This window comes from Ptychodera flava, chromosome 14, assembly GCF_041260155.1.
Source record: "Ptychodera flava strain L36383 chromosome 14, AS_Pfla_20210202, whole genome shotgun sequence".
NCBI lineage: Eukaryota > Metazoa > Hemichordata > Enteropneusta > Ptychoderidae > Ptychodera > Ptychodera flava.
Window position 1 is genome coordinate 1024262 of NC_091941.1, and position 24086 is coordinate 1048347.

The following is a 24086-nucleotide window of genomic DNA, read 5'->3' on the forward strand; positions in this document are numbered from 1 at the left end:
GGATATAAAAGAGAGACTCACACGTAGCTGGAACAGTAGTTTCACTGATGGCTACTGTAAAAACTCTGTCAATTGGACTAGAAAAAATAAGTACAATTTTAAATAGTTGAATTATTAGAAAATTAACCAAGTCAAATAATTTTAGTGGTCAAATTATAAGGGATTTCAACTTTTTTTGACTGTTCATAAGTAATATGTTTACAATATTTGATGATTGAAACATTAAGAAGACTTTCCTGAAGTCCCAACTTAGATATTCTGTGCTGTACATTGTATTGTTCTGTGTATTTTATCGAAAATAAAATGTTCAAAACAGTTTGGCATGATTGGTTGGTCAAATTATTAGAGACTGAGAAAGTCCCAATTTTTGGCGGTCGAACCGATAAGGGTGAAATAAAATTACATTTTGAGAAAATAGGGTGGTTGAATTAATCGAGTGGTCGAATTAATAGGATTTTAATGGTAATTTATGTTGCCACTCTGAATATGTAATAAGGTACTGGAAGTGATGGCTTATACAGTGCAATTCTGATTGTGTTCAATGATATTTTTAGTGATAGCCAGTCTAAGGTGCACTTCCTAATATGTACTATAATACTTTCAATGATAATTAATGTATAATGCATGTTGTTAATATGTACTATGATAATGTCAGGGAATGCCAATCTATGATACAATTCTGTTCCAATAGTGTATGCAGGCTACTCGTATCCTAGTAATGGCAAATGTATCATGCAATTCTGCACGCACTCCATAATATTTTCAGTGATTGCTCGATTATGGTGAACCAAAAATTAACACCTTCCATGCTTTCAGGTTGCACTAACTCAGCTAATCTCAAAGCTGAAAATCTTTTAAACATTCTCTAATGATTTTTTAGATATCCAACAGTTGTTGATGCTGCAATCAGGAAAGTATTACAACAAAGAGGAAATACCAGAGTACCATCTGGATTAACTCCACAAGATGTCTTCTACAGAGAGGTGTGTCTCTCGTTTCTTGCAAATAAATATCATTCATTATTCTCTCTCTTGTTCATGACTGTATACTGGTATGACAGGCACTGTACAGTACAGACTTTAATGTTGTTGGTTTTTTTGTGCCGTTATGAACTCTGTCACTCTCTGGTCTTGTATTGCATTGCATTGTATTGCATTGCATTGTCTTGTATTGCATTGCATTGTATTGCATTGTCTTGTATTGCATTGCATTGTATTGCATTGTCTTGTATTGCATTGCATTGTTTTGGTTTGCATTGCATTGTATTGCATTGCATTGTATTGCATTGCATTGTCTTGTATTGCATTGCATTGTCTTGTATTGCATCATATGGTGTTCTATTTATTGTTATTGTATTCTATTGTAATGAGTTGTATTGTATTGCACTGACTGTATATCACTGTATATCATTGCATTATACTTCATTGTATTCTGTCATCATGAATTGTGCTGTATTGTATTGTATTGTATTGCATTGCATTGTCTTGTATTTGTTGTAGAGTGATGTATTGTACTATGCATCATTATATCATTGTTTGTACTTCTCTTCAGTTGTAAGTCAAATGAGTGTTCTTGTATGTATAACAAAAATTGTAGCATTGTTAATATAGAAATAACGGACGACGCGCTGATCATTAACGTTTATTTATGGGCAAGGGCGAGATGAAATCCAAAATTTGGCTTTCCTCTTGCCCGTGCCCATAAATGAACATTAATGGTCAGTGCAGAGTCTGTTATTTCCATTATATTATCAACAAACCCCGAAAAACCATCAAAATTTACGAATATTTCCCGTGTGAATGACAATGGGCCCCAGAACCTGTCATTGAGTAGTGTGCACTGCAAAAATTTTGCAAATCTGGAGATTTTTTTGATAAAAAGCATCTAAACTTGGCCCACAAATGCTCCATTTTATTTTATGGTTGATTATGAAATTTGTACAAATCACAATTTTCATTTTAGCCGTAAAGTTACACTGTTTACGATATTATTCATATTAACGGGCATGAAAACAAACCATATTACTGTGTATTTGTGGGCAGTCACGTGGTTCATCTCAACCAATCAAAACGCGATGGACAGGGCATAGTAATATAATATGATTTGTTTTCTCTGTGAACCTCAAGACAGTTTGTTAAAATACTCAAAATGTGTATTTCTCTTTTCAACTAGTGAGGTCCAAAACCATGTCAAAATTAATAAGTCTGTACTTAATGTTGGGGTTTTTCTGTCATCATTATCTTGACCTTTGACCCAAAACTATATTCTGCAATGAGACCTATCCATTCTTACATTTTACACTGGCCGTTCCCTAAATATGGTAGTGCTCATGAATATTCAATTGAGACAGCGCCTTCTCATTATACCAACATTTGAGCCAGTCAGATAGCAGCTTTTATGCCCTATACAAACACAAAGGCTTTCAGCAACACAATTTTCCTATACTCAGTTTTAACGCTTTCAAAGGAAACATTTCATTGGCGATGGGTCGTAGTTGTAAAGTGATCTTTGAACCCTTGGCTAAGATATGTTAACTGGATTTCAATTTTCTCAATTGACTGTAAGAGTTAAAGGCGATCTGAAAGGGCGTGCTGTGATATGTGTAGATTTGTACAGCCATGGCTCCCAATCCTGGAAAAGACCTCTCCGACAAGCGATGATGTCAACTTACAAACGACAACACAGAGTTATACGGATTTCTAGCAATCTTTCTGGTGGTCTTATGCCTTTTGTATGCGGGATATCAGCCCGGGGATATCGGAACGCGGGCAGGCAGAAAGTGAGCCAACCCCAACTCGCTGCGTTGACATCACATTTACGAAATCGAAATCCAAAGTTAGTCAACTACGTTGATGTTAGAATAAGGGAGGTTTGCCATCACATGGTAGCATGAGTGGCCACAAATTTTGCGCAGATAGCGTTGCACTGGCCTTGATGAAAGGTGCATGGAACCCGGGGCATGGAATGTGGGCAGTTTCCCTTGCTGTCGATAGGCAATGTATTGTTGAGCCGAACACCTTTACTTCCTGGTTCACAAAAAGCTGAGGATTCCATTTACGAGGCATTTAAATATAACTATTTTAGGTGATGCATAGCCTTTGAGGCGTATATGTTTGTGATGCTGAGAATAACATCTGTTCATAAATGACAGGTTTTAATAGTTGACATTTTTGCGACGAAACGGACTTCTGAACACTACGGTCATGGACGCAGCTCACTTGTACCATGGAGGTAAAAAAATGCTTGTACCTCCGTGCTATGTCTGAATCCTGTGGTATGAGTGTACTGACAGTTTATTCAAATCATCAAAATTGCAATCAAACTTAAAATAACGGAGGCCATAATTGATGGTCAAATTTTCTCTCGATAACGTTGGGTAACCTTAGTGAGTTTGAGTTCTCAATTACTGCCAATGTAGCAACCTTGGCTGTCCCTAAATCTCTCATTTTCTTATGTACCTTGAATACTTAGTATCAGTAAGTGTGATGATTTTGACAGACAAAAACAACAATAAAACGTATACACAAACAATGCTCTTTACTAAATGGTAGTTGCTGTGTTACATTATAATGATTTCAAGTATTCCTGTAAATGTGGACACGGTACGCATGTAACTTTCAGTGATGGGATGCAATTTGCAGAGGTTGTGCTGCAGTACATAAGTCAAGCCTTACATTGTTACCGATTTTAAATTCGATGCTTAACAAATAAAATATTTACTGACTGCCCATGTCAACGATGTCTTCCTCTGCAGTTTCTGTATCTAGTACAGCCATAGACAAGGAGTTTCTACTTGTCTTGTTCAACAATGCTGTAGGCCTACCTCAATATTTTGCAATAGTGAGGCTGTGTAGCTTGGCAGTATTGTATTGACAGCTTATCATAAAATGACCACCACGTCTGACCATGCCACAGATTGTCAGGATTATCTTACCGAAACAAGATTGCAAAACTAAGACTTATGAATCTTCATCAGAATTGAAGATAACTAACCATTATGATTGTAAATGAATACCGACCGAGCATGCAGGTTGGGCTCGGCAGTTGCACAACTTGAAGCGTGGTACGGTACAAGTAAGGCCGATCGTACACGCATACCAAAGCCTATCCCTTTTTAATCTGATACAGTTAGAACTAAGAAGATGCTTAAAAGAGAGAGCATACATGTACTTTTGTAGACAACGGCGAGCACGTTTCTTTGCGAAGTAGAATCAAAACACGGCAGGAGTACATGAAGTAGGTCATGGCCTTGGACTCTGTGCATGAACCTGATTGGACACTTCAATACCTTTGACCTAAAATTATTATTTATGAGCACTTCCATATTTAGGGATCGGGGTGAGTGTTTTGTGTCAAATGTTGAGTGTCCCTATTGTAGTACATAGTTTTTGTGTCTACAGTGTTTTGCGTTCTTGCGTCTTTTGACGCAAGATTAGCAACAATGTCCCGCAAAAATACCGGACATTGGTCACAGGAACGCACTAAAATCAGGGCTAGAATTGTAAGTCCAGCGTCCACAGACAGACTACTTTTTTAGCTACCAAATTACACACTTGATAGCCCATACAGTTATTGCTTCTCTATTGAGACAATGAAACATTTAATTTAGTCTCTATTTTTGTCGTCACAATGTAAACACTTTTGGAAAATCAGTTAGTCTGTTACAGTCTACGATTCATGGTTTGAGCAAGGCGATGTGTGTCCACTGGGCCCTGCGGCCTTTGGACAAAAATCAAATGCCGGGCCACATACCATCCTGATAACCAGACAATGATTTTGGAAGTGGAAGGCTTGTTAAAAGAACAACAAACTTTTCATAAAGCAAATTTTATTGACCACCAACTTGAAATTAAATGTTTACATGTAAATATTTGCTTGTACAGTGAAGTACGGAGAATAAAATTTTCAGTCACTAGCCCGTGCACATATGGCATCAAACAGAATTGACTGCGCGCGTATTTGGTGTACTGGAAGCTCATGACTTCACCTAAAAATATCATCAACCCCACAATTTTGTTGAAACACTATATCCCTGACTTTCAAAGTAGTAATTTGCCTTAAATTTCCCCAGAAGGAGTGTCATACAACTCTCCAATCGTCTGCAAGCCAGCCCAGGGAGAGATCGAGGTCACCATGCTGAATTCCTTATATAGTCAAGACCCCCTAGCTCGATTGTAGCTGATCTTAACAAGAACCACCTAGTTTGTCAAAACAGCATTATGGCAATATATCTATTGCTATCATGATATCTCAGATATTTGTGTTTTCAAACTATATTTTTGAAATTTTCAGGGAGAAGTGTCAGTCATTTGAGCAATTCTAATAAAGAAGAGAACTTTATAGCAGTAATGAAAAATAAAACCAGGTTACAATGTGCATCAAACTATTGTCTTCAACCACATCATAGTTCTGGAGTCATAAGTGTAATGAAACATCTTCTTATTTCTGTTAAACACATGCAATGCAGTAAATGGCAAGAATCCCCAGAAAAGAAAAATGCGCATGAAATTGATTTTATCATGATGATGTCTTGTTTTACAATTCAAAACTGTAAATACAACCAGTTAAAATGACTTTGTCACAAACCATTATAGGAGACGTTCAGCAATCTTAATTTTAAAATGAATGTATGTATTCATGATATCAAATTTTTGATGGAAAACAACAGCCCTACATGTTGACAATACCTTTCTGCCTTGGTGACTTTACTTTGCTCTGCATTCTTCGCTCACACATTGACCCCCTATTGTAACTCAATGTCCCCCATTTTAACAATCATGGGACACTTGTGTCCCACCTTTACAGTTCCTGGGCAAAACACTGTGTCTAATGATGTCACAATATTATCATTAACATGCACAACTAAATATTTGTCCAAACGTTTTTAAAACCATAAAAATCTCACGTTAAAACCTGAAGCCATAAAGAAAGGTCAAAAAGAGGCAAAATTCTATAATATCTCTATCATATTATTCCTTCAGCCAAAATCAACAGTATGATCAACTGCATGTTTTACAGAAAGGTTCAATATTTCTATTTCTATCAATGCTGTCAGTGTACATACTGATATCAGTAAAGTGATAAACGCATGTATAAACATCATCACCACCTTGTTCAAGATTTATTTCAGGAAGATTTCACTTCAGCATTATTCTGATATTTTAGGTAATTTTACACAGGAATTTTTTCCATCTATTTTAACAGGTGTCCAGAATCCATGAAATTATGGAGTGTTTGATGGACTATGAACAAGACAAGTTGAATGGACAGATAGCCATACATGATCAGCTGACACTGATATCCAATGTCAATGCAATCCTTGAGGTCAGACAGTATAGATTCATCACTGTATTCTGTATTGTCTGAACCTGTCTGTGTGTCTGACATGTTTTGTAGTCTGCTTTCATTTACACTTCACTTCAAATCACTGTATAGGAAAACATGGAGGATCATTACTGAAATAGTGTAATTGAATTTGGACATCTTGCATGCAAAGTCATGAAAATATGATGTAGGTTTTGCTGTTTTATTGAAAACCTCAAATACTGTTCCTATATCATTGTTTTATCAGTACCTAGTTCTCTTTTAGTAGGAAATGTCCAAATTTTTTGCATAAAATATAATGTTTTCTCAGTTATCAAATGAAAATCACTTATATTTGCCGGCGGAGCAGTTTTTTAACCGAAAGTTTCATTCACAATTTACCAAAGTCTTCAGGAATTACGATTGGTGTTTGTCCATTTGACAATGCAGTGCGTTTTTTATCATACAGGGTATGTTACATGAAGCTTGGCAGTATAGGCAATCAAAAGCCCTTGTCTACCAGTCCACCAACAATTTAACCACACACTTAGAGTTTTTACCATGGACAGGTAATTGTATCACTTTATTTACATATTAAAAAACCACTGTAAAACAGTAGCTATCAAAAGCAGTCTATACCAATGTTAATCAGCATTTACTTTACCTTGCATTTTAATACACTTCAAGAGAGTATCAGCTGATAATTAATGAAAGGAAATTGACACTGATGTATGTCTAACAAATCGTTTTCAAAAGTGGTTTTCATGTAGCTCTTTAATGTTTTTTGATAAAAATTGATATAACCTGACTTACAAATCAAAGAGTATTTCCCACTATTCAAGTTTAGTAATACTTGTATGGAGGTTAAAGGTCATGGACCTTTTCAGCAATATGTAGATCTTACATGCAAAGGATATACAAACACTGCTCTATGCTTTGTACAAGGTACTTTATTCTTCTAAATTAGAAATGTACACAATGTAGACCTTGCTGTATTTCCAGTCAATCAACAGTAGTTGTTGAGTTGTTCAGTTTCAAATCTCCATGTCAAGAGGAAACACACTCATGGATTTCTATTATTCCCTGTTGTTTCAATTGAGGAGTGTCCATTATTCTCACTGTCTGTCTTTGTAGCTGCATTCAATCTGTCGTCACTTTATATAGTACATTGTGAGAGCTATCTGCCGAGCTGCCTGCAGTCCAAGCCTCTCACATAATGACATATTAATACTTGATAACACTTTTTTTACATTGACAGCTTCGACAGGTCCCAAAGGAATGCGAGCAATCATTTCTAGACAAGTAAGAATGCTCTCAATTTTCCACTGTCTTTATGGATGTTAGATAAACATGACTTGTTGCACAAAGCTGCCTTATATTAAAAAATCAATAATTCAACATTATGTAGTAAACTAAGTCAACTAATATTTAGTGTATATTGGCCCTCCTTCATTCATTCATGATATATCTATTATTAGCTCAAAAAAACATCATTGTGAATTCTGTCTCTTTCTTGCTTGGATGATTGAATATTTGAAACCTTGTCGGGTACTTTGGCATGTTGCCAAGAACACTGTTCACAATTATTAGTCATATTTTGAGCACACAACCAGTCACCGTGGCAAAGTTTTGATTAATAAATTAGAAAAAAAGCTGAAATTAAGCCAGTCTTTGTTGTTTGGACAATGATTCATTAGTTTACAAAATCAGTCAGTGCTGTTCTGCGATGAAAACCCTGCCTTGTTTGCTTATGGGAAATGACCTTACATTTACTGTTATTGGGGTTTATCATGAGTTTATTGAAGAAATAAACTAGAAAAGCTTATTATAAACACAAAAAGCTAAATGTATTTGTAGCTGCAAATGAATAAAGAGAAATTACAAAAAATACAGTAGGTCAGAAAAAAAAATTGGTTTCGAATACATCATCTGAAATTCACTAAATATCATTTTAAAGGAGCAATACAGTTTCTGCTATGCTATTTCTGACAATATGATATTCAAGTGTATCCTAGCTGACTGGTTTTCTCTAAGCTCCAAAACTTAGCAATAAATTCAGTATCTATTTCCCCTATTCATTACATAAAAGAGTGTCTTCATCCAAGACACAGTATCATTGTCGCCTCAGTACCACTTATCTTACTCAGATTTCTTGTCTATCTTGTCTTTCACCAATCCCAATCATGGTGTCCCATGCTGCACCTCCAACATCAGCACAATATCATCCTGAACTATGGAGTCAATCAAACCGATGATGTCCAGTGGAGAGGTAACCTTTTCCAGCAGCTGTTAGACCTGACAGATATACTACTTGATGGTTACTTAGCTCAGCTAGAATCCATCAAGGACAGAAACACAGATGAAACTATCCACTACGATGAAATACTACACAATTATGAACAGCAAAGATATGCTCTTATCATTCCATTTGGTGAGTTGGTTTTCAGCTGAATGTGATAGATTTGTTTTATGGGAAGTTTTACTAGTGTGTAAAAATAGAAATACAAGGGTATCACTGAAGTATGAGGTGAAGCAAAACTGCGGCTGACTCGCAGCGTGTTTGCAAGGTTATATCTGATTGGTCGATTGTCACTATTCACAGCAACTTAGGGAGTTTATTTGTATTGTTTTAATTATATTGGTAAGATTCAGCCAACCAATAGGATAACAGCTTCGAAATTGCTGCAAGTCGCCCCCAAAACTGAAAATTCAACATTCCTCATAAAACAAAAAATAACACCAGAGAAATCCTCTTAATTGTAAAATAAAGATGAAGGGGAGATTTAATGGTTAGCCTGGAAAGGATATACAATGCAAGAACCGAGATACCTGAATATTCCACATTGATTAAGGGTCATTAGCATAGAATTTTAATACCGAAACAATGCTCATTAATGTAATCTGCATATTTGAATATCATTATACCTCGCATCTTGCACTAATAGGGAAAGGAAGGGAAAGAATGGCTAGCCTGGAAAGATGCGGATGGAATGGTTAGTCTAGAATTTTGGGGATTGAATGGTTAGCCTGGAAAGGTGGGGAAAGTATAAGGAAAATATAGGGTGTTATACAGATGAATATATAAACTGAATTGATTGTCTGTGTGGCACTGATAATATTGTATGACAGGTACAGAGATACTTCAACTCTGTTTACAGTGTCTCTTTCAGAGAATTTATTCAATTCTGTCTTATCTCTTTAACAGTTGAGCATGGACAATTAGAGAGAGCTGCTTCTCTTGCTGAGAAATACTGTGATTTTAATATCCTTGTCAAACTTTGTGAAGACACCAATAACCAGGAGAGACTTCAACGCTATATGAATCAGTTTGCTGAAAAGGTAAGAGAGTGTACATCCCAGTATTTGAGGTGATAGCTAGTAAAATGTGTTTCCCAAGTTTGCAGCGTTTGTCTTATTGAGGTAAACTATAAACCCAAGCAATGTGCTCATTTTATTTTAACAGGTGCTAGTTATGTCTGTTTTCTGAAATTTTAGGTTTCATGTCAGTTTTTTTGAAAAATCAGTATAAAATATTATAGAGGTTGAGAATTGCTCATGTCAAACATAGCAGTGTTTAGAATTTAATATTTAGCTTTATGGTTTTACTACAACTGTCATGCTTAAATTTTTCTGTGAAAGCATTGTCATAGTAACAATCAGTGCAGGTTTTGTCACAGTTGTCAAAATCCTAGTTTGTGTTTTCCATCACTTCATAGCTGATGTTCACTTTTTACTGTCTTTTTAGGGTTTTACAGATTTTGTATTCAAATGGTACTTAGATGAAGGTAAGTACCACTTCCTTTAAAACTTCTTAAAAGACGTGGTTCCTAATAGAAATGCAGTGTTAGTGGTAGATTTCAAAAACATTACAGCCATTTTGACTAATGTCATCTAAATTCGCTTAATTAGAAACTGATTAGCCATTTTTTTCATAGCAATTTTACTGACAAATCATCCTTTTTTGAGCAAACGTAAACATCAGATTTGCCCATAGTGAACACATGTGAAATTTGCACGTTGTCACGCTCTTCATGAACTGGCATGGCAAGATTACATTTATACCAAAAGACTACCATAGCCAAAAGACAGCAAAACTGAGCGACGATTTTGAAGGTTAACTAACTGTAGTATTTCATATGACTGTTTGAAATCGAACTGATTACACAATCTGAATGCCTGGATACAGAAGTGACAATTTGGTGAAATTTCTGCATGAATCATGCCTTGGAATGCAAAAAGACGTCAAAGACATCTTGTGTGCTGCAGATCATCAACCACATAGTGTGAACTGTGAACCGGCTTGCATTTGCTGCATGTAAAAGCAACTCATCTTTCCAAAATCAAAAAGTCTCCCTCTTGTGAAAACAACAACATATCAGTGAAAATAGACACAGGTTAAACTCTTCATAGATGAAAGGATAATTGCTTTAAACAAGTGAAATTGCATCTTTAGAGGATGAAAACCAACATCGTGTTCATGAATGAAAGTACAAATAATGGCAGATGTGATTTGAGAGTGGGACTATTCTATTTAGGTGACGGGGAATGGAGGGTCACAGAATCATGAAGATAATGGAAACACGTGTTATTTTCCTTACAATACTGTTATGGGAACTTCGATGTCCCATTGTTTGACATCTTTTAATAGTTTGTTTAATTTGAAAAGTAATTTTACCAGCCCTTACAACATATTATACTCTCCTTACCTTTTCGTATTTGAGTTAAGGTAGGGAAGGGGGTTATACATGGATGTACAGGATTTTCAAAAGTTCACTGAAATCAGTGGATGGGCTTATACACTAGCAGGGGCTTATACTCAGACAAGTACGGTATTTGATTTTGATGCTGTTTTCCCAACCCTTCATGTTTGCTACATTTAGTAATATTACAGTTATGATGACAAACTCCCACAAGTTGATACGAGTCTCTAATAGTTCTGTGAGATCAAAACACTCAGTGAAAATGGCTGCCATATGATTCACTGTCTAGACATTGCACATAGTGAATGATTATTTACCTGCAAGATCGAGTAAGAACTTCGCCAAGGTGACGAACAAAGTGCAAAATATTTTCTCCAAATTGAATTTGGCAAGCGTTAGCATGAACACTGAAATGCCTTTCAAAAAGTCATCATAACAGGCATGAATCAAGTTTGAAGTTTACTCATGCTGTTAGCATTTAGTCCTATGATGCTAATTTTGCTGTATCAACACCTTGTTAACTAATGTTATCCAATAAAAAAGTCTTTACAGTGTAACAAATGTTATCCAATAAAAAAGTCTTTACAGTGTAACAAATGTTATCCAATTAAAAAGTCTTTACGGTGTAACAAATGTTATCCAATTAAAAAGTCTTTACAGTGTAACAAATGTTATCCAATAAAAAAGTCTTTACAGTGTAACAAATGTTATCCAATTAAAAAGTCTTTACAGTGTAACAAATGTTATCCAATAAAAAAGTCTTTACAGTGTAACAAATGTTATCCAATAAAAAAGTCTTTACAGTGTAACAAATGTTATCCAATTAAAAAGTCTTTACATTGTAACAAATGTTATCCAATTAAAAAGTCTTTACAGTGTAACAAATGTTATCCAATTAAAAAGTCTTTACAGTGTAACAAATGTTATCCAATTAAAAAGTCTTTACAGTGTAACAAATGTTATCCAATTACTCCAGGCTAAAGTAATCATTTCTTTATGTATCTATTCATTTTATCTTTGTAATGTTTGTCAACCACTACACCTGCATATGATTACTGTATCCTGCAAATTGATGGCAGATGAGTTTTTCCTAGAACGAGATTGACATTCAGTAATATTCCTGAGAAATCTTCGTTCCAAATAAATTTCAAGGTACAATTGAACTCTCAAGAACATAAAGGAGTCTTGTGCATATTTGAGCCACTGGTGAGAGTACATGAAATAAAGTGCTTTCACAAAATTAGATTCAACTTGTATCATATTTGTTGAAAATATCATTGAGTTGACAGTTCAATATGTATGAACAATTATTTAAAACATTAGGGCCTAAATTTTTGCAGTAAATGTATAAAATTGTGATAATCATGATTTTCAGATTTCTCCATTCCAGCTGATATCAGTATTATGGAATGAACAGCTAAAATGTCTTATTTTGATGAATTTCAGGGAAACGAGGAAAGCTACTATCACAGGCACTTCCACAAAGTCAACAAAGAGAATTGAGTGAATTCCTTGATTCACATGATCATCTCAGCTGGCTTCATGACATTCAGATGAACTCTTTTGGAAAGGTTAGCCAACGCTTTGTTTTTACTGCCTCTGCAAATAATTTTAGGCTAATGAATATTGTACATTATAGTGAGTGGCTCATTACAAGTTGATATGCACATTCAAACAATGCTGATTAAATGAATGTATAAAATCATCTTTAGATGGTATTTTTGCCTGTACTTACTGACAAAAAAACTTTACGGACATCTTACTACGTGTTGATAGTATGATGAATTTGGCAAATGATATTTCTTTCAGAAGTGCTAAAATTCAATTTAACATTGACAAATACCAAGTGAAGAGATTTCACAGTTACAAACCATGCAACATTGCATTTATGTAAATATTGTTCAAATTTGATTTCTTTGTAGTCAGGATTTCTTTGTTGTCAGGGTAGGACAGGAATTCCAGGAGGATGTATCTACCTTTCATGCATGAGAAAATTGATTAGGAAAATTGCCAGCAAAAATTAACAAATAGCTGGTCAATGCTGCCGATGTCTTGCTAAAAATTGATAAAGCAATTCAGTCTTGGATTTCATGTTACCAGGATGTCTTTTAAATAGAGGAGAAAAGTCTTAGTTTTATAATATGATAGCACAGCTGTCATGGTTACAGCTGCTATGGAGATTGTTTGATTCAGACTTGTGAATTTCAGTGTACATCTCCAATGACATTTTAATTACAATCTGTTCATAGGCTCATCAAACACTGAAGAGACTTGCTTGCAGAGAAACAGACAGTTTTTCTAAGAAAAGGGTGAGTTTGTGAAACCATTATTAGAAACAGACAGTTTTTCTAAGAAAAGGGTGAGTTTGTGAACCATTATTAGAAACAGACAGTTTTTCTAAGAAAAGGGTGAGTTTGTGAAACCATTATTAGAAACAGACAGTTTTTCTAAGAAAAGGGTGAGTTTGTGAAACCATTATTAGAAACAGACAGTTTTTCTAAGTAAGAAAAGGGTGAGTTTGTGAAACCATTATTAGAAACAGACAGTTTTTCTAAGAAAAGGGTGAGTTTGTGAACCATTATTTTAAATGATTTTAACAACAAAAATTTAAAAGTTGAAGAAACAGGGTTTTTAGATAAGGACATTTTAGCAAACAGTTTTCAGATATAACATGTTTGGAAAAAGTTGAAAAAAAAATCTTGTAAATACAAAAGGAAATTGTGTGCGTCAATTTTTGCCTCTAGTAAATAATATCCTTGCATTGCAGACACTGCTAAGTTTAAGTAAGCTAGCTGCATTGGCTGATGGTAGTCCTCAGGATGAAGATATACAAGGTAAATCAACTGACATTGTAAAGTATACCATAATGCAGTGGCATTTAATTTCACCATGTTACAATCAAAATGCTGTAACATTTCACTGTGGTAATACCAACACAGTGCCATTTTAGTGTGTTCTTCATGTATGTGTTAATTTCTAACAAAAATTGCATTGTCAGTGTGTATCAGGTCATCTTTAACTGTGTAATTGAATTTGCTCTCCTGGATGTTAACCACCAGATCAACCTCACTCAAAAGGTTCTAAACAATTTGTTCATCCTTACTTTCTGCTTAAATATGCAATACATTTTAGTTCAGAGAGTTTAACAAAATCTTTGTAAAATTTCTGCAATGGAGTTCTGATGACTATAAATAAACACCTGCCACTATTAGGAAATGATGTACAGTGTTTCCATAGCCTGCCGTTTAAGAGTTTCTCTTGCTTGTTTCTTTAGAACTCATTGATGAGCAGACACTGCTGTTACATCAGGAATCATTACCAAATGAAGTTTTACAAGTAAGTATCAACTTCACATCTCCTTGAGAAATATGTTATCTGCTGTTTCAAGACTGGGGTAATCCATCACTTTTTTAGGGGGAGAGAGGGATGGGTGAGAGTGGACTTCTATAATGCAATCTTATATTTGGAGAAAATGAGAAAGTCATCAGTCATCATTCACGATAACTTTAGAGTACTGCAGCATATTAATTCATCATTGTAGGTAGACAGAAATAATGCAAGTTATAAAAAAAGCATATTTCCATTCTCAAATTCTTGATGGAATGATTTAAAGGGACGCGGTCATTGGAACTGCACTCAAAGGTCCCTTGGTACCCTTATGACCAGTGTAAACACTGTATCAGTGGTATGTTGGCAAATGATGAAAGTTAAAACATGTCTGTCATAACGTATATTGCAAACTTGAATGTTGCAGTTATGTTGACATGATGCGATATGCATCTATATATAGTACATGAAATACAAATGTACATTGTTTGTAAATAAGAAAGTCACACATGTGTAGTTCTGATGACCACCATCCTTTAAACTTACCTTTTCAAAAATATTGTTCTGTGTAGAATGAGAAAGGGAATCACTATACCATGATGAAAAACCAGTTTACCAAAATTGCACATCTAATGACAGTCATCTTTTAGAATGTCAGCATTTCAAGTATTTACTTTCCTTATCCTCATTAAGGCATTAACCTGGTATTCACCTGTTAGTTTACCAAACTAATATTTCAACAGATCAAGCTGCTCATTCACTCACTTTTTATATTTGTAATTTCATCATAGAAGTTTGAGCTTGATTTGGATATGATGCCGCCACTGACAGCCAAACAGCTGATACAGGTGGGTCAAAGGTCAAAGAGTGGATATTGGTGTACATGTGAACTGAATGAGACATTGCAAAGTTCTATTCATCCTTCATTTGTAATTATTGAATTTACAAGAGAAATACAACAGACAGAGACACAGTAGCATTTATCCAATAGTGACTTACATACAGTGTTTCGTTTGGTCTACAGAAGTCTTACCAACAATGTCAGTATTGAATATTAGATTTCCATAGTGATTGGACAATGTGAAGAGTGATTCCTTGTTCCTTTAAGCCCAGGGTGATGAAAGCCTAGGTTGACATAAACCCAGATTGTTGTACACCCACATTGATGCAAGCCAATGATGTTGTAAGCCAATGTTGATATAAGCCAAGATTGATATAAGCCCAGGGTTTTGTAAGCCCAGGTTGACATTAGCTTGAAATTTTGAAAACCTAGGTTGACATAAGCCCAGGAAGTTGTACACCTAGCAAAGACTTATGCAAAGAAAAATAACAAAAAATGGATGATTTCCTGCATATAATAAAATGCAGTATTTGTGTACAGTTTGTACTTTATGTAATACTTTAATTCACCACAAGTACACACCATTCAGACTTACGTACTTTCAGAGGAAATTACTAGTCTAAGAGATTTTTTATATTTATGTCAACTTTGCTATTAAAATTTGTGAGATTCACTGGCATTTATGTAGAACACCAATGCTCATACATATCAATGAAACACTATATAGTCTATAGACTCTTTGTGTAAATAGTGTCATGGTATCCATGACTATAGACCGTTCATTTCATGATACTTCTCAGTGATCGTTCACTATTTTTGTTTTTTGTTTTTCTGTAGCTCTACACAAGTGAACACAATATCAATTCCAATGAATATGACTTCAAGAAAGCTCTTGACCTGCTGGGATTTGTTGCCAAGGTAACAGTTTTTCCTCATCTGTGTGATCCAGTATAAATTTGATGACTCTGTAAATCTGTACTGACATTACATCTACCACTGGGAATTGTAACTAGAAAATGTCACAGTTAGTACTCAGAATCAAGATCAGTCAAGTTTCAAGGAAGGTGTTGGGGACAAATGAGTAGAAGTTCAATGTTGGGGACAAATGAGTAGAAGTTCAGTGTTGGAATTGATTGTTACGCTGTATTCTAATGTGGTTTGCAGAAACTATAGAACTAATGAAATATCATATTAAAGTCCACTTGTGTCTGTTAGGATTGAAATATTTCTGACAACTTTTCATTTTCTGAAGGATGATGAAGACTTTACAGGCTTGAAGCTTCATATTTGGTGCCAAGCAATTAAAAAAGACAAGTAAGTCTTAGTTTTGAATTTACATGGCATCCTTGCCTAGTCTGAATCAAGTTGCGATTCAGTTTTACATATTTTAAATTTCTTCATATTGACTGAATCCGTGACTGAAACTTGCAAATAGAAATCCTGAGAATTGACCAAACTTTTCTCACATAAGTGTAAAGATTGGTTGAGTATGTCAGACCATTTTTAATGATTAACATAGATGATTTCCAACTTCATTAACCAAGAATGTAGTTATACTACATAAGAAAGACCAATTGGTTTTGAGATGTCTACCTCCATTTTGTATATTTAACATAGAGGGCAGGCATGCACCTGAAAGTTGAACCATGTTTGAACATAGAGGGCAAGCATGTACCCGAAAGTTAAACTATGTATGAATGTAGAGGGCAGGCATTTACCCGAAAGTTAAACAATGTTTGAACATAGAGGGCAGACACAGTAAAAGTGATACCATGCTGATGAAGATTGCGAAGACTCCTGTACAATACATAATCACAGCTTCTTTGTGTTGCTATAGGTTTGCACAGGAGGTCGTGCCGTGATCATACAAATATCATTTGATGGAAAAGTTCCATTCAATGAATTAAACTGAGACTCATGTACATAATGTGATACAACTGAATATCCTAGAGACTGCTATGTGATTGAAAAATTGTATAATCATAGAAAGCCCTGCTGGTGTTTGTTACAATTTCTCTTCCATGGTGGCACGATTGACCTAGTGACCTATCTGGAAATGGTGATTTGTGCATAGCTTATTACTGAATGTTTAAACACATTTACTCATGAAAATTGTTAGTCTCTTTAAAATTTGATGACATCATTTTCCTTGTATTTTATTCAGTTGGCATCAGATACAAGGCCCTGAACCATTACAAGCTTGTCAACAAACTATCTTTTTCAAAACAATAGAACTGGCATATGATCAAGGTAAGTTGGATTATCATCGACTCAGTGGATATCAAACTCAGTGTCATTGGCAATACTGATTATGCTAGTATGAACATTCCACATTTGAAAATTGCAGTCTATTTATTTGCATGTTTCTTGACATGTCTCCATACCTTGTTTACGTATTAATAATTTTGCGGCAATCGCTTACAGTCACTGAGGGACCAAAGGTCCCCCAATTTTGTTTCAGAATAGTGTATACAAGTTTTTGCCACACATATGTCCAGTAAGCGTACAGAGAGTCAAATCCGCCTTCTGCCTTCAATTTCACTGAATTCCCTCGCTGCACAGCTAAATATTGGTCAAACCGTTGCAGGTTACATTTCTTATATGTTGCCCTTTCCGTTATGATAATTTTACAATAATTTCATGGAGGAATTCTGAAAATACCTTAGTGATAATATTCATATGCAAAAATAGGTGAAAACACAGCCAACAGCACAAATGATCTTAAACTCATCACGTCATAAAAACAAGAGGGAAACTCATAAAAATTAAAATGATTGAGTTGGTTTTAACATTCATGAGATGTGTAATCTCAAATATTGAAAAGAATAATGGCGAAATGAAAGATTTAACCAACAGGGTTTCATTTCACGATATGGCTAACAAGTTTAATTTCCCATTGAAAACAATTGTGTCCAATGTACCATACAAGTTACACTCTTCTTGCCAATTCTAATTCCTCATTACTGAACCAATAATGGTAAAAAATGGCACAATTATCTTTTGATTCATATACAAAAATCCTATTATGCTAAACTTTTGAATTTCTTTATGAAAATTGTTTTATTTGCATTTTATTTATTCGGATCACTGAAATATACTGTTGCGTCAATAATTTGGTGATCTGACGGCGTTTAGATAGCAGAACAAGGGTCTTAAATTGACACGTTTTAATCAGTAAGTGTCTCTTAAGTTGTACAGACCAAATACCTGTCAAGTTTTTGTCTTTTATACCTACTTTAGGTGAATGTGAACGTTGCAGTAAATTGGACAAAATAACATAGAATAGAGGGGGACGGCACAGAGTCTCCACTGTAATTGTGTAGTGAACATTATTGATCGATATTCTTTTATCGGAAATTGATACAATGTTGAGTTGCACACCTACATGTTGTTCCCAGTTCACAATGGCACCAAACTTGCCCAAAGTGTGCCAAAATATGCTGAAACATACAAACATCACCAAAACTAAAAAAAATGTTGATTCAATTGGAGTACAAGAAACCATTGGATACATTAATGTTATGGTATGATAGTCAATATATGGAAATATTTATGATTTTACCTGAACACTCAAGCAACATATGAGCAGATTTCAATCAATATCTTATTGAAAATAAATTGATACAATGTTCACTGCCATCACTAGGGATTGGCTTAAAGGGCTCTCAGGTATAAATATGTTAGCGGTGTATACAACACTCAGGCATACTTTCATCCTGCAGTGAGTGCCTTAACATTCCATTGACCCACTGAAAATGTGGATGTAGAGCATAGTTATTGCTGTCAACATTGCCATTGAACTGTCAAATTATTTGTATCGTAAACCCACAGTTTTGAGAAAAAATGGGAGACAATCTAATATATGATGTTATCTAAAAAATACATAAAATGAATTTCCTGTGTCTATGATAGGTCCATGACTTTTTATGTGTATACATTGTGAATATAAAGGCTCAATTAGTATAGGGATAGATTAAATCTTGAAATGTGAAAAGTGAGCAAAAGCAATGATTGCAGAAAATATAAACAATAAAGAAACAATAGATTCATACATATTTCAGCTTTAAAGGTCCATGAGCTGCAACTCTGCGAAATTTATCCAACCTCAAGGTACTTCAAATTTCTTCAGATATTCATTGCAATCTGCAAATTGAACAACATAGTCATTATCTGTGCCTCAACAACATTTGCTTGTGGCAGAATAGGCAACAAATTTAACAGATTTTTGTTCATTTTAAATTTCCGGCCATTTTCCGCAACATCTTGCCATGTCATGTGAAAAACGGAGAATTTTTTGTCAAAGTATAGTGAATCCCTTTCCCGTCTTTTCAGTTGGTTGCACCATGTTGTATTTTTAAAGATTCAAACGTTTATGCTGTTTATCATGTAGTTGTATTGAGGCAGCCATATTTGGGTGCGGCACCCATTTATTATTTGTCTTACTGAAACCTCCGCATGCAATCCCACTCAGTGGATGATTATACTTGTCAGTAAACATCCCTGAGTAAGAACATTTCTATGAGCTAATTTTAATCTAAATGTAAAATCATGAAAATAATGCGAAAAGTTGCAGCTCATGTGCCTTTAACATAAATTTGATAACACTTTTTGCAATAGCAGCCACTCTCTGTTTTTGAAGATGGAAAAATGGCATCACATAGTGTGACTGCAGATGTGTTGTAAAATTTTAGATTTATGGCTGAAACAAGTCTTGCATCCTATAGGAGATATTTTCATTTGTTTCTTTCATCTGCAGGTCTTGACCTTTTAGAATATCTTCCAGATGTGGATACTTTACTTCAAGCGGAGGAACTAGGAGATCTTAAAGACAGTCCTCACTTCCAATATCTGACAAGAGCAGGATATGAGCAAATTGAACGAGTCCTTCAATGAGGAGTAGATGTTTTGTCACTTTTGAGACAATATTAGCTGTCTGGTTTGTGCGTTGACGTACTGGAGTTCAAGAAATGGAAAAGAATGCAAAAACTGTTCAAGTAACTGTGCAATGTGCTGATCACTTCATGAATATTGAGACCCAGAATGAAGTAGAAAATGGGGGATAGGGTTGTGTAGCTCCTGTTACCCGTGCAGAAGGTTACCACTGTAGGTCAGGGATGTAGAAAATAGCTGGCCGGCAAAAACAACCGGCTGTCAGCTAAAATTTGCTGGCTGTGAAAATTTAGTTTTACTAAAAAATCAAGACATTTTGCACAAACTTTGTGCGTTCACACTCTACTTGTAACGGCCTATACTTCTGCATCCCCGCAGGTACATAGATGGACCAATTTATTCAAAAGTAATATAGGAAAATATTATCTGTAAAGGAAGGGATGTATGTTACATACTTTCAGGACATACAAATAAATGCAGAGAAACTGGTTTTATGTTTCACAAATTTAAGGTAGTATGCACCGCAAAAGTAACAGACTTAAACTTTTACTCGAACTTTCTTCAGTGGAACTTTCAATCATTCTCTAACCAATAAGGATGAAAATTAGGGGTTACTCGTAGAGTTTGGAGCTAGAAAAACAAATTACCCAACCTTGACTGATATTTGAAATTCAAAATTGCTGCCATCCCTGTGCCATCTCGATGGGGAAAAATTGAATTTTGAAAGTCCCGAAAAACGAGACGGTGAAAAATGTTTTTACTCCAAGAGTGGTAGACAAGCAAAGTATTATAAATATTTGAGAGTCTGAATATCTTTCTCTGAGGCGCATTCTACCTTAATCATTAACTGTACAAGTCTGTACAACCAATATTAGACACTTCTTATGATAATCATCACTGACATGAAGATTTGCATGGATCTTGCAAAACCATGTATTGTGCAGCATGTGATATATATTTCCTTTTGAAATGTACTCTAGCTCTGTGCCTTGAAGTGAACAAGGAAAAGGAAATGAAGAAATAAAAACATTTTTTGTATGATTTTGTTTGTTTGTTTGTATGTTTTTGTTTATTACCATGGGTGTATTGTGCATAGTGCATTGTGGAAGATTTGGCTTTCATTACAAAGTATTTTAGCTTCTGGTATTAGAAATTTCACAATCAAACAGATGTTGTCCAGGCCCAGGAGATCACATATATTCATTAATGAAGTATTGTTCATATTTTTGCTGCAGCATTTTCCATGCCCCTACTTTGTTCCACTCACCAGCAATCAATAACTACTCTGGGCAAATGCCCCACTCTAGTAGTTCTCATCTTTGAGAGAAATGTTGCGAGATGATAAATTTCAATTTGATGTCACATGTTTCTTGGTAATGATCATTAGCCCTTGATGCCATATTGAATATGCAAATATGAGATTATCAAAGAGATAGAAGAGCACAGCGTCTTTACTGCCTGATGTAGTTACAATATACACATTTAACACATTACAGACTGTGATGTAATTGGGCATGGAGGTAACCTTTTATTAGGTTGGTATTTTCAATATGGAACAATATTCACATCAATGACCAATATAGAATGCCAGACACTGCATGACTTTAATGATGTATAGCTTGACCAATTTATTTATTACAAAAGTCAAGGGTAATGGGCTGATATTCATCCATTTAAACCTCTTGCCAAAATGTAGCATGCTAGACACTATAAACTTAACGAAGTATAGCTTGACCAATATAGAATGCTAAACATCCCACGACTTATTTATTTATTTATTTATTTGACAGGTCAACAGGCCCGAAGGCCCAATAACAGATTCCAAGAAAATAAATACAAACAAGCAAACAGTACAATATCAACAATCATAGTAAAAACTAAAAATACAATCAGCACAGAATGAATATAGAGAAAGGACCCTAAGAATATATTGACACAAACGTCTTAAAAGCAGTACTAGGTAAAAAAGTATTCACAGAAATGTCATTACATAGTGTAATAGACCGACATGTAGGGATAAAAGCAAATTTTTTAAGATTCAATCTGTAATGTGGAACTTGAAATAAAGACTGGGCCCTGAGGTATCTCAGTGGTGCATAAAATGGCAATTGACATAAAAGATAGGGACAAGAAGATCTCCCTGAAACTATTCAGTTTTAAAAAGTCAGATCTAAAACTTTCCGCTGAAGCGAGAGAGAAGGGAGATTAAAATGCATACAGGACTGTTTGTAATCACTACTATAGTACCCAATAAACTTCAGACACATATATTTCAGAAAGCTTTTTTGAACTTTCTCTACATGGCCACACAAATATTGACAGTTGGAAGACCATACCACAGAGCATTACTCTAATCTGCTTCTTACTAAAGATACATACAAGGATGTCAAAGCTGTCGGAGAAGAAAATGTATTACAGGATCTCTTTATCAAACAGAGCATTTTGAAAGCTCATTTACACATTTCTTCTATATATCTTTTAAATGATAGATCAGAAACTAATATAACACCCAAGTCTCTGATCTCAGACACTCTATTTAAATGATAGATCAGAAACTAATATAACACCCAACTCTCTGATCTCAGACACTCTATTTAAATGATAGATCAGAAACTAATATAACACCCAACTCTCTGATCTCAGACAACCATCAATCAGAATAATCGTACAAAACAATATTTCTCTTGTTGGTGATAGAAATAACATTGCATTACAGAACATTAAGTTTAAGCTTCCACAAAGTACACCACATAACAACCCTAAACAAATCCTCATGTAACCGAGTACAATCACCTATAGAGTGAATTTCGTGAAAGAATTTTGAGTCGTCAGCATACATACTGATCTGACTGTGGAGAAGGGCATTGGGAAGGTCGTTAATTTAAGACAAAAAGCAGGGGTCCTAAAATTGAACCCTGAGGCATCCCAGATGGGACATGGGTGCTGAAGGATGATTTACCACGAATAATAACACTTTGATATCTGTCTGTAAGATAAGAAGTAAAATGTTTAAGAAGTGGACCACACAGAACAAATGAACTGAGCTTGTGACAGAGCAGCTTGTGGTGGACAGTGTCAAAGGCCTTATCAAAGTCAATATAAATGCTGTCGACTTGCTTCTTAGAGTCAAGAGACTTAGAAAGAAAATCAACATATGAAAACTAAATTAGTTGCAGTTGATCGTCCCTTAACAAAACCATGTTGAAATTCAGTTACATAGCTTTCAACAAAAGGTACACATTATTGTGAGGAATATGTTCAAAAACTTTCCCCATTAGTGGCAACAGTGAAATTGGGCGATAATTATTGACCAGATGTTTATTACCACCCTTGAACACAGGTATAACATTTGCGAAACTCAGGATTAATAGTTGAAAGTTCATTCACACAATGAATCAATGCAAACCTAATTTTCAAATGACTGTTGCAATAACAAAGTCGCAGTAAGATTGTGGCACTTACTTAGGTCTGACATAATTGGATTAAATGAGCAGTTATTTGCTATCCTATCCCATCTGACCAGACGATATGTTGTCTGTCATTGTCAAGGTATACAGCATCGGGAAGATTTGTTGGAAATTAAATGATGCACATGACAATCCCATTCATGTCGGCTATAATGGGTAAATAGTCCATAACCATGATGAAACTTTGATCGTGATTGTCTTGGCTAACTCGTTAAAAACAACAGACTTGCCAACTTAGGTGTCGGATGGCGCTATTTACACTAGGTGTACCGTTGGCATTTGACACACGGGTTTATCGGTGCACTGCCAACGCAGCAAGCATAATTCTAGCATAGTGCCTGCACAACACCGTGAGTATGGACATGACTCGAGTACACATATTACACTTTACACTTTTTCCAGGTCCTAATAAAGGCGTAAACTGCAAAGGTGCTGTGAGCGTTTTCCAGAGCTGTTGATAGCAGGCAAATTAGATACTAGTCTCCGAGTTGACGGTCGCTTGCTGATTACATTTTTGAAATGATAGAAATGTTTGAATTTACGCTTTTCACTGGTCTC

The 24086-nt window shown here is 35.2% G+C and overlaps 1 protein-coding gene across 2 annotated transcripts in view; it reads left to right on the forward strand.

Moving 5' to 3' along the window:
• Positions 1–21102, forward strand: part of LOC139148897 (nuclear pore complex protein Nup133-like) — an 84198-nt gene extending 63096 nt beyond the window's left edge. For both annotated transcript variants that reach the window (XM_070720344.1, XM_070720343.1), the window contains exons 20-35: positions 881–983; positions 6205–6324; positions 6773–6872; positions 7562–7605; positions 8518–8734; positions 9509–9642; positions 10049–10088; positions 12450–12574; positions 13253–13312; positions 13771–13837; positions 14278–14339; positions 15122–15178; positions 16009–16089; positions 16424–16485; positions 17336–17421; positions 19928–21102. In XM_070720344.1, the coding sequence (XP_070576445.1) occupies positions 881–983; positions 6205–6324; positions 6773–6872; positions 7562–7605; positions 8518–8734; positions 9509–9642; positions 10049–10088; positions 12450–12574; positions 13253–13312; positions 13771–13837; positions 14278–14339; positions 15122–15178; positions 16009–16089; positions 16424–16485; positions 17336–17421; positions 19928–20064 (1495 nt within the window). In that variant the 3' untranslated portion in view covers positions 20065–21102. The remainder of the gene's footprint in view (positions 1–880; positions 984–6204; positions 6325–6772; positions 6873–7561; positions 7606–8517; positions 8735–9508; positions 9643–10048; positions 10089–12449; positions 12575–13252; positions 13313–13770; positions 13838–14277; positions 14340–15121; positions 15179–16008; positions 16090–16423; positions 16486–17335; positions 17422–19927) is intronic.
• Positions 21103–24086: the final 2984 nt, after the last annotated feature.